General features: G+C 31.6%; 1 protein-coding gene across 1 annotated transcript; it reads right to left on the reverse strand.

Annotated features, from left to right (window-relative positions):
- Positions 1 to 209: 209 nt before the first annotated feature.
- Positions 210 to 6,216, reverse strand: LOC18032927 (glycosyltransferase-like At3g57200). The gene is made up of 11 exons (XM_006421149.2): positions 5,696 to 6,216; positions 4,720 to 4,869; positions 4,570 to 4,622; positions 3,834 to 3,942; positions 3,603 to 3,737; positions 3,413 to 3,457; positions 3,005 to 3,192; positions 1,790 to 1,931; positions 1,281 to 1,327; positions 961 to 1,048; positions 210 to 868 (listed from the first exon to the last, which is right to left on the reverse strand). The coding sequence occupies exons 1-11, from the start codon at positions 6,098 to 6,100 to the stop codon at positions 581 to 583; spliced, it is 1,650 nt and encodes a 549-aa protein (XP_006421212.1). The 5' UTR covers positions 6,101 to 6,216; the 3' UTR covers positions 210 to 580.
- Between the last annotated feature and the right edge of the window lie 5,489 nt (positions 6,217 to 11,705).

Raw genomic sequence — 11,705 nt, forward strand, 5'->3', positions numbered from 1 at the left:
GCAGAAAGCCAATTCAGGTAAGCAGCATAGGAAGCTGAAATAAGTGAGTGATAATGAAACTTTTAAGGGCTGAACAAGAGGCACTTTTGGTTCAAGAAAAGCAGTTATCAAGAGCAAACAACAACATTCAGTGAATTAATCTGACCCTGGTCTATGAAAGCAGTTGTAGGATTCAAAGAATATGAAAGAGGACTTGAAAATGATGCCGAACCTCTAATTTTTTATTTTCAATAAGAGATGAATAATATGATAGTGCCCCTTTCAATGTGTATAACGAAAGGCACTCACAGTGGTTCAAATTACAACCGAGGTTATAGCCAAAGCATTTCTAAAATATGCAACTATGAGATAAAAAGACAAATGCTCCAACATCATAATACCGCTCTACATCTCTCACTCTATAGAACCTAAAATCTAAATCTGAAATGTACACAAGCGCTTGGGTAATGATCGGGAAGAGCTCCATAACTCGTAACCATAGGTAGACCTATCTATCACGCCCTTGAGTTTTCTCTTTCACATAGCAACAAAATCTTAGATCCCAGTTCAAAAAGGAAGCAGCTGGATACAATCACCACTGCTAATGTAATATGACTGTGTCAATGTTAAGGTCATCTGGGCCAGGGGGAGATTCTGGTGGGATTGCTAATGTGTAATTTGCATCATCAATAAATTCCAAGACCCTCCTTGCAGTTGCCTGTGACTGACCGAAACCACCAATCTTTCTTGAAGAATTTACAGATTTAGATTCTCGAGTATTGTTTCTACTTTCAACCGATGATAGAATTTTGTCCTTTGAGAGCATTGTATTCGCTGATGCTATTACAGAGGCGTAAATCCCAGATTCCCGTAGTCCTTGATTAATGATCTATGAAGGAAAATAATATCAAACAGTTTTAAGACACTGGGTGCATACGTGCAACACAACATCCGTCAACTGCACAACTCAAAAGGACTCACCATGGGAGCATAAATGCGAGTCAAGATGCCCTTCATCATGAGTTTCTTTTTCAACGTTTTGTCAGCCCACACAACATGTTCACGGTACCTGTATCAACCGTAGCCTTGAGAAAGCAATAAATTTACATCAACTGGTACCAATATTATGATATGAGAAACAAATTCTGGGGAAAACGCAATGAATAAAGCTGTTTATATCCTGAGATATCCAGAAGCTTATAACTCAAGAGGTTCCAAAAAAGAAAAAAATTGAAACTTCTAAAGTGAAAAATTGTATTAATTCCTCAATAGAATACTGTGCAAGTTTTACATTATTTTACCAGCTCAGCATCTCATCCTCTGTTGCAGTTGAGGCAATTATAAACGCCTGCACAGAACATAATATGAAAGAGCTAGTGTTAAAACTGTTTCACCATTAGCCTCAAAAAAAGAAAAAAATTTTGAAGAACAGTCAATGATTGTGAATATTATCCAGCAGCAAGGTGTGCCATAGGGAAGTTACATATATTAATTAAAAGTTCTTATCAGTTATCCTTAAGAAAGTCTAAAGATTATTTTGTGAGGAATTTATTTGCCTATTTTTGTGTATACAACTTTGCTCTTAGCAGGAATTGTCTGTAGTTGCCATTTATCTTGAACAAATTCTACCCGACAAAAACTTTACTTTGAAACTAATTTAACAAAGTAGAAAACATATATACATTTAGTGGTGAAAAAATTAAAAAGAGACACGTGAAATTAAAATAATAGGAGCAATGATGCTGAATCAGAATGAAGTAACATAGATGCTGCATTGTAAAGAACAAAGAGTGCAAAGGTAAAAACTCACAGCTCGGTCAAATTCCAGCATAAAGCATCTTCTAACATCTTCCTTTGTAGGCTTGCAGCCACACCGATCACGTCTTGAAGTCAGATCAGAAAATTTGGTGTATGTGTAATGCAGGACAGCAGCGTCATCCATTTTGATTTCACTATCAAAGATTACACGGTAGTATTAAGCCTGTGTCAACAAATGAGAAAAAGGAAATATTCTGATCCTTACCAAAACTTTCAACCGAAAATAGATATAAGCTGAACTACAGTGACCAGTACTTCAACAAAAAGATTTTCATAATGACCATTTTCTAAAATTGTTAAGACACACAAAGTACCTAAAGGGGTGGGAACAGTATTGGTTCCCAATTCTAATGGGAACTGCAATAAACCCATCATGGCAGGGTAACGCTTTTCTTAACATTTTGGGGATCAAGGAAATTTGAGGATAACAACTAAAAACACAAATAGGGGATGAGGCAAGGTCAGGCTATGGGTGCAATACCTGGCCAGCCTGACCTGGCTATACTGCCAAAATTACCCTGATGGATAATCCATATTCTTATTTGTTACCACTGCTCTCAACTCTGTAATCTCTTTCTTCTTCTCCCCCAGGATATTTGATCCACAATCAATTTCTATATTCTGATTACAGCTTCATATAAAGTATTGTCTTCAATAAATTAGTAAAAAGTAATCCATATAAGCAATCTACCGGAAGCTTGTAGCAAATAAGGTGTAAATAACACAGACATACATCATCCCAGTATAAACTAGTGAATCTCTCCAAAATTTTTTGCACAAAGTATATTCAGGTAAATGTTCACTTTTTTTTCCCAATTAGGAGATCTATTCAACATTTAATAAGTTATATAAAATGTCTATTCATTCAGGTGAATTGGTCATTCAGAGCTTCACTTACTCTCCTTTCCTCTCTCCATTTCTCCCCAAACAAATTAGTTTGTGCTGCTGGTGCAACATATGAGCCCAAACATGGCCTGAACCCAAGGCAACCCATTTGGTTTCAGAATGATGGTTGGAATGAAGCATATGAAAGACCTGGGACAGGACATGCTGGTACTACATAGGAGCCTAAGCTATCCATATATACATGCATTTCGTGGTAATGTACTTCACATTATCTATCCATATAGCATCTCAATGAATAAATACATACATGGATGCAGATGAAATTCATTAATAAAGTTAGTGTAGTATAGAATCACCATACATTGGGTTCTTCATGTAGTTGTGCCATCTATGTGCACCATTAGGACGAAGATGATCTTGAACACGAGCAGCTGCTTTACCATTTCCATATGTCAGAAAGTAGTTTGGATTATTGCGGGCTGCTTCCCTATAGTTTCCAAAGTAAACATCTTTAGGAAGATGGTCATAGTTCTTCTTAAACATCGAGACCTGTGACAACGTGATAGATCAATAATTACGAATGTTTTGTCCTCGTGTTAAGATGCAAACATCCAAAATAGTCAAGAAAACTTGCAGATGATAATCATATTAGAAAAAACTTGTGAAGCCTTTAATAAACCAGCCTAGAATGACTCTAACTTTGATATTATATTGATTTATCTGTTTACCCAGCCAGAAGCATAGGAAGCAACCAAAAGAGAGATCCTACCTCGCTGAATGGTTCCTTGATATCGTCTCGCTCAATACAACTCTCCTAAAACAAATTATATTGCACCATTATCATTCATGTCAACGCGAAAAAATAAAGGGACCATCAAAACAAAGTGTCAAATTCTTTTTGCACCAAAATATATACTAATGGGATTTTTCATCTGCATAATAAATGCTGATCCACTCACATAATTAGGGAAGACTACCATATCGACATTGCTAGGTACATCTGACAGCAGCTGTCTCAGGGAGTACTCACGAGCTCCCGCAGGATGTATTAGCTCATCCGTATCAAGATGAATAATCCAATTCATGCCTGCATCCTAAAAGTTTATAAGAAGAAAGAGTTATCATCAAAACATATGAATATGACATATACAGAGGGTTACATGCTGCAGATGTAAATGTAGAACCCATACCCTTGCCATGACAATAGCCATTTCCATATTCAGGGATTGCTTCACAAATAACTCATAATTACATGGTTTATAGAAGAAGCTTGACAACCAGGTCTCATTCCAGATGCGGCTACCCCACATAATATAAACAAAACAAAATAACAATTCATCAGACACACAGTGCGTAACATCTGAAAAGGAAATTTTGTATAACAATCTCATCATAAGAGGAAACCAAAGGCAAACTATAGCCATACAACATCGAAAAGAGAAAAGGGTAGTGATCCCAATTAAATGTTAATGATGGTGGTTGGTGGAGGTTTGTCTATGTCCTGTTACACGACATCAATCCACGGTTATTTATTTTCAAGCTTGTGCTCTCACCGTAGTGGATACTTATTTTCTCGTCCTTTCTTTTTCCAAAGACAAAAGTTTCATTTTTCAGCCTACTCCCAAGACTTTCTTAAAACAGCCGAAAGTTTCATAAGACCATAAACAGAAGAAACTGAATAACGATTCCAGCTTTGCTACAAAATTAACCCCCCCCCCCCCAACCCACCCACTGCCATAAACTCCTCACAACCACATCACAGTTTTAAAACTTTATATATGCACATAAGAAACTCAAAACAAAGTGCATTGCGTCACAGTTGAAACAATTAGAAACTGGATAAAACTGTGCATGATTTTGAAAAAAAAAAAAAAGATAATCTCTATCATCACCAACTATTTAAATCAAATATCAGTATACACTGACCTTTTGGCTTGCTGTTCCTCTAGTTCTCTTGTTCTGTATATAACCTTCACCCCCTACAAACATAAAAGTTATAGCTCATGGCTACGGATATTTGAAAAACAATAGTGAAAAGTCCTAATTATTACAGGCAAATGAGGAAGCAAATCTCACCGGAATTGACTCAAAGACTTTGGATACAGCAGGAGAGGCAGCCTTCCCCTCCACAAAAAGGAAAAAATTAGAAACACCAATAACCTTGTGATAAAAGATCCAAGGTATGGTCTGTTCAAGGCCAGCAGAAGTACTTGCCGTAATACATATCTGGACAAGGTCACACCAATAGGGAGAGTACATGAATTAGTGCCAATACCTGAAATTTAGCAAATTTAAAATGATCCCAAAAACCAGATTCCAAATTTCTCTATTGAGTGGTGAGGAAAAAACAGAGTAATGTCACTGATCACAGCCTGACTTAAAAAATCCTCAGCTTGCAGTACAAATTCTATTGAATTCCACTCCATTCAGGGACATCAATTGTTAGGTACTACAGATTTATGAATCACAACCCATTCTACGCGTAAATTTAAGAATTCTCTCAGAAAATTATGTTTCATGTACGAGGTATATAATTAAAAAGTGTTGTAGATCTGCACACTTCCACACCACATCTGCATTTAATGCATAAGCCCGTAGCAACCTTCAATACTCCACAGATGAGAATAATTGACTAAACGTTAAAAAGAGAAAAAAATAAAATAAAGTAGTGAAAGCAAATGGAATATTCATTTTCCTATTAAAAAAATGGAAGATTCATCTACATAAGCGTAAATAAAAAAAAATATGGAGTAAATAAAGCTAACAGAAGAAAATTAACTTGATCACAGAAAGTGAAACAGAATCAAATTTTTCAACCAAAACACAACAAAAAAAATGCAACTTTGAATATGCAAGAAACAAGATCCAAAAATTAAGGAAAATAACAGATACCAGACAAAGAAAAAGAAAAAAGGAAAAAAACAAAAGCAGAATAGTGTGTCTACTATATAAATAAATACCAAAAAAAAAAATATATATCAAAGATTGAATCTTCAAAAACCCATAAAGGGCATGAATCAAACCAAACGAAAATGACAAGAAAAGCGCTCACCTTGGGTTTTAGATCAGCTCCGTAATCAAACTTCCAGTCTTTGAAATAAGAAAAGGAAAGGGAGTTACTCCGGCCGAGAATATCAGCGCAACCACCGGGGGACGTGGAGGAGGAGGAGGAGGAACGGACGGTGGTGGTGGCAGGAAGGAGGGAGGAGTCGATGTCCATGCCGGGTAAGTGGTGGTGATAGTGGGACCAGCGGGCGACGGGGTCGGCAATCAAGAAGCCGTCGCCGACGCCGACACCGCCGCCGCGCCATTGGAGAACGAAGGCAAATGCGGCTAAAGTTAAGGGCAAGAGAGTTAAGAGAAAGAGGAGACGCGAAGTGAAGAGCTGTTGATGTGGGTGTGATGATGATGTGGAAATGAGGGGCCTTGATGATGATGAACCGTGGAGACCCGCCATTTGAGTTTTAAGAAAATGAACAAGAGATTAAGAAAGTTAAAGTATTGCGTGTGATTTTTTTCATTTTTGTTTTTGTTATATATATATACATATATATAATAAATGAAATGAAATGGAATGAAAATGGAAAGAAACTGAACTGAAACTTTGGAAGGAGATTGATACTAGGAAACCGTTTTGTCGTTGATGTTGTTTTTGTTTCATTACTGCCGTCGTCTTCGGTTTCGTTTATTTTTACATAATATCATTTACACCCCTTGTCTTTTACTTTTTTTATTGAGGGATCAAATTCTCCCTTTATAAAAATTATGTCCTTATGGTGCAGATTCCCCACATTTAATTTAAATTCAACTGATGTGATAAATAAGATTAGTTTTAAATAAATTTTAGATTATCTCAGTTGCAAATAAATTGTCTTTAAATTACTTACTTTTCTTTTGAAAACCTCAAATTACCCTTATATTTAGTTAAAAGATAATGAAAAAAATAAGGTTGGAGTGATGATTTTTTTTTCTTCTTAACAAAAATAAAGAGTAAATTGAGGTTTTTAAAATTAAAGGTATATTTAAAAATAATCAATTCACAAAAAGGATAATGCAAAATTAACCTATTAATTTCAACGATATCAAACTAGTTATTAATATTTAATGTGATATGACACTTACAAATAAATTGTCTTATCAATTTAAACTTAAGTTAGAATTTAAATATTTGAATCCTTCGAATTATTGTCTTTAATTAGGGGATGAGTTTTTCGTTTGTAATAAATCTCTGATGAGGTATGAAACATAAAAATTATTTGTAAGAAGAGAGCAATTTTGTTGAAGTTTCTATTGATGTTCTTACAAAATAGAACATTATTTTCTAACGTACAAAATTGCATAGATTATGTGAATTCAATAATAATTGAAGGTAGCACATAAAGTTAGCAATCATTGAATATTTTTATTTTTACTAATTATGACACCATGAAATGAAAATATACATGATCATATATTTAATAACACAATATCAAAATACATATTTTATCCCATGTTACACTAAATATAGTGTAACGCAAACTTTAATACTCTATAATAAATTACAATATAGTCCATTTGAATTTATTTATTTTACCTTGCTCCTAGGGGTGGGCATATTTTAACCGAACCGATCCAAACCGACCATTTGGATCGGTTTGGATCGGTTTCATTAGTAAAAAAACTGGTTTCGGTTTATTGGATTGCAAACCGACATCACTCGGTTTGGATTTCGGTTTGGGAGGATTCCAAACCGATTCAAACCGATCCAATCTAAAAATATTATATAATTACATTATATTCTAAGTTAAGCAATCTAACTAATTATATTTATCATTTTATGCAGATTTTCACAAATCAAAACTAATTAGGCCATAAGTTTTGACGGACAAGATGCACAATATTTTAATTGTCAAATGTTGTTCAACTTTGTTTTAATTTTGTGAGTTTATTTTGAATGAATAGGTTAAGAACTTCTTTATTATGATGTATTATGTTGTAAACTTATATGGATGTATCTTTGAATTGTTATGTAGATGTCAAGGTAGATATGAATAATATAAAAGAGGTATCAATTTGGATTACGGACACAAAAAAAAAAATAAATAATTTAGGTAAAATAATAAAAAAGAAGTGGGTTTTTAGCTAATAAACTCAAACCGAGAATCCAAACCGATCCAATCGGTTTGGATCGGTTCGGTTTGAAAAATTTTTAAGTTGATATCAGTTTGAAATATTTTCAAACCGATAAGTTTGGATCGGTTTGAGAATATATCTCAAACCAATCCAACCCGACTTTGCCCACCCCTACTTGCTCCCATCGCCAACAAACACCACTTTGGGCATGAAATTACATGCTCTATCAACTCAAAATCCAATATGAAGTATTTTGGTCATTTTAAGATTAGGGACCTATTTGTAATTGAAAGATAAATTATAACATTTTTCAAGAATATGTAAATGCTTAGGAAACCAACATTACTATCGTTATCCAAATTCATGTTATCTGTTTATTCACATATGGTAAGTATCCAAAACGTAAGAATCTCGCCTTACTTGTACAAATATTTAAAAAATTTTATGATTGAATTTATAAAAAAAAAAAATTAACATATTAAACTTTTCCCAGGAAAAACAAAAAAGAAAAAACCTTGATTCTGTTGCATTGAAATTCTAATTTATCAGATTTCATACCATATTATCTGTTTGTGATAAAGATATTCTTCTATGTATTTCTTCAATTTATAGATTTCTTTCCTTTCTGGTGAAAAAAAAAAAGGAAAAATGCATTTTTCTATTTTGCAAATTTAACCTATAGTTGTAACTTGTCTTTTCTTTTTTTTTTCTTCTTCGTGTCATATTTTCATAGTGTCTGTCTAGTAGCTGCCAATTAATTTTTTTTCATTTTCCACATAAAACTTGGATTATATTAAACAACATGGCCCTTAACTATAAGGACAGTTGGATATTTAAATTTATTTAAGGGAAATTATCATTGCACAAACTTTATTTTGTTTTATGTTCACCACCATAAAATTTTAACATGTTCTCTGCACCATCCTTCTTTTTAAATTTGTATCAATTAGTCACTTTTGCACTAACACTGTTAAATAATTTAAACGAAATAGCAATTTTACCTTTAATAAATTGAAAAACTATTTTATCTTATAAAAGCTTTGAAAAATAAAAAAAATTATAATTATAAAAATAACCCTAAATTTAGTAAAAAAATAAATCCCAAAATTAGAATTTGTGTTTTTTAATAAAAAAATTATAATTATAAAAATAACTACAAAATTTTGGGATTTAATAAAAATCCCCTAAATTATTAAAAATTTGGGATTTATTTTTAATAAATAAATTCAATTTATTTTAATAAAAATTTTCAAAATTATAATTTTTTAATAAATAAATTCAGTTATTTTTAAAAAAAATTTCAAAATTAAATTTTAAATAAAAATAATTATTAAAATTTTGCAAAATCTAAATTTAATAAAAATCAACTGAGTAGCTCTATTTGAGATTTATTTTTTATTAAATTTAGGGTATTTTTATAATTATAATTTTTTTATTTTTCAAAGCTTTTATAAGATAAAATGGTCTTTTAATTTATATAGGGGTAAAATTATCATTTTATTTAAATTATTCAACGGTATTAGTGTAAAAGTGACTAATTGATACAAATTTTTAAAAAAAGACGGTGCAGAAAACATGTTACAATTTTATAGTTGTTGGATAGATATAAAGCAAAATAGAAGTGGTGCAGTGATAACTTTCTTTATTTAAATTTTAAGGTTTAGATTATGCATATATTTTTTTTTTTGGGAGATTAATTTCTTTGCATCATTACAGACACAACCCAATTACTACTAATTGGACTAAAAGAAAAATGGTTAATTTTATCCATTATCATCTTGTCTTTCAAATTTTAATCCAAAATATAATCTAGTTGTTCACTTATCAAATTTGTTATGATTATAAGGCTCAAATGGTCGTAAATGAGAACAAATTATGGCAAAAATGCAATAATTAAAAGATTCCATAATTTAATAGTCAAATTTATAAATTTCATAGTTTTTTTATAAAATTATTTGCGATGTACCATTATTTTTTGTATATAGTCATTTAAAGTTTTCTTTTAACTTGTTTTACTTTAATATCTCTTGAATATACTAATTAAATTAAGGGTTCAATTCTGTTGGAACTACTCTAAGATAGAACACCCTTTCATAACCACACGATTAAAATTATAATGAGTTTTTTTTAATGATTTATTACTTTGCGTATGTGGCTATAATTCGTGCTTTATTTTAGAGTAACTCCAAAATAGTTATGGTCTTAGATTAATTATCAATTAATGTAATAATATTGTATGTTACAATACTTGCAGGTATATCGTGATAGAAAATATATGACACTATTACCAAAAAAAATTGTAGTTAACAAAAAAAAAAATCTTTTATAGTAGATCATTTATTAAGAAAAACTGATAAGCATAATTCAAAAATAAAAATAAAGATCTAATAATAACTTGGTCCTGCACATCTACCATTATACTCACAATGGTCGGCCAAGTGATCCTATTTTATAGAAGTGGCAAATAGGTTAGTGGAACACTATGGAAAGAAATATCCATTAATAAGAGATAGCATGAGCAATAGCATTAGAGTAATGTATGGTTATGAAATCAGATTGCATGGAATCCACATTTTCTCATTTATCTAATCATGCAATCCATTATTTATTTGATCTGGATAAAAAGTTTAAATGCAACCTCCCACCATCATTATGTTTTAGTTGATTGATTAATTAGCCTTCTTTTCAATCATTCGCGGATAGCACCTTGTTATCTAAAACAATTACTAATTTCAACCAGAAAAAAAAAAAGAAGAGAGGAGATAAGAGTAAGTGCTTGGTGGTATATGCACTCAAACTAAATTATCTTCCACAAATAGCTTTCAGGTTTCGCTTCAGGTATTTTTAAATTCTATGTTAACTTTTGGTGATAATTTTTAATATTTCATAAACTGAGTGTTATAATTTGATATCCAAATTCTATAATTACATATTTTAAAATGTCACGTTTATGACAATAATAATATAATAAGGATCAATACATCCACACCTTCATATTAATACTAGAGCCGGCAAAACGAGTCATCGGGTCGTGTTCGTGTTGTGTCAGTTTCGTGTCTGTCAAATTTAGGTTGACCCAAATCCGACCCATTTAATAATTGTGTTAGAATATTAAGACTCAAACCCGACATGAAAAAATAATCAAGTTACCTAATAACCCGCTTAATATCTATATATTAAATAAAAGTTACATCAAATATTTACACTTTGTCATACATATGTATGCACATAAGTACATACATACATACATACATACTTTATCAATATTATAAAATATACATATCTACTAAAATATTACACACACTATTGAGGTTTTAATTATATATATGTAAATAATATTATATATCAATATTATAAAATATACATGTCTACCAATATTTTATACATTTACACTATTAAAGGTCTAAATGTATTTAAAATTTTATAAATAAAATATTGTGTCTATATTCATCCTTTTAAAGAATAAAAATAATATCTTAATATTTGAGTTTTGATGACAAGAATCTGTAAATTATTTTAAAATAAAAAATATAATCAGGTCATTGATCGGGTAAATGGGTCAAGAATTTTAATCCTAACCCGACACGAAAAAAAATCGTGTTGACCCGAACCCGACCCATTTAATAATCGTGTTAAATTCGACGACCCATACCCATTTATTAGTGTCATGTTCGTGTCGGGTAATCGGGTCGTGTCAAATTTTGCCAGCTCTAATTAATACCACCATTTTCATAAGCTTTAAGATACTCAACGGAAATGAACAATAAACCTCAGATATAAATTTTAATAACAGCTAAGTGTAACTGCGTACCTAGTTTCTCTTTATCTCAATTAATTATGTAAAATGTAGAAGTTAAACATAAGGACTACAAGAAACCAATGAATGAAGAATAATACAACCTAGAAGCACCCAAAAATTTTCCACCCTTATTCGAGAAATTTATGTGGAA

This window comes from Citrus clementina, unplaced genomic scaffold (assembly GCF_000493195.1).
Source record: "Citrus clementina cultivar Clemenules unplaced genomic scaffold, Citrus_clementina_v1.0 scaffold_9, whole genome shotgun sequence".
NCBI classification, from domain to species: domain Eukaryota; kingdom Viridiplantae; phylum Streptophyta; class Magnoliopsida; order Sapindales; family Rutaceae; genus Citrus; species Citrus x clementina.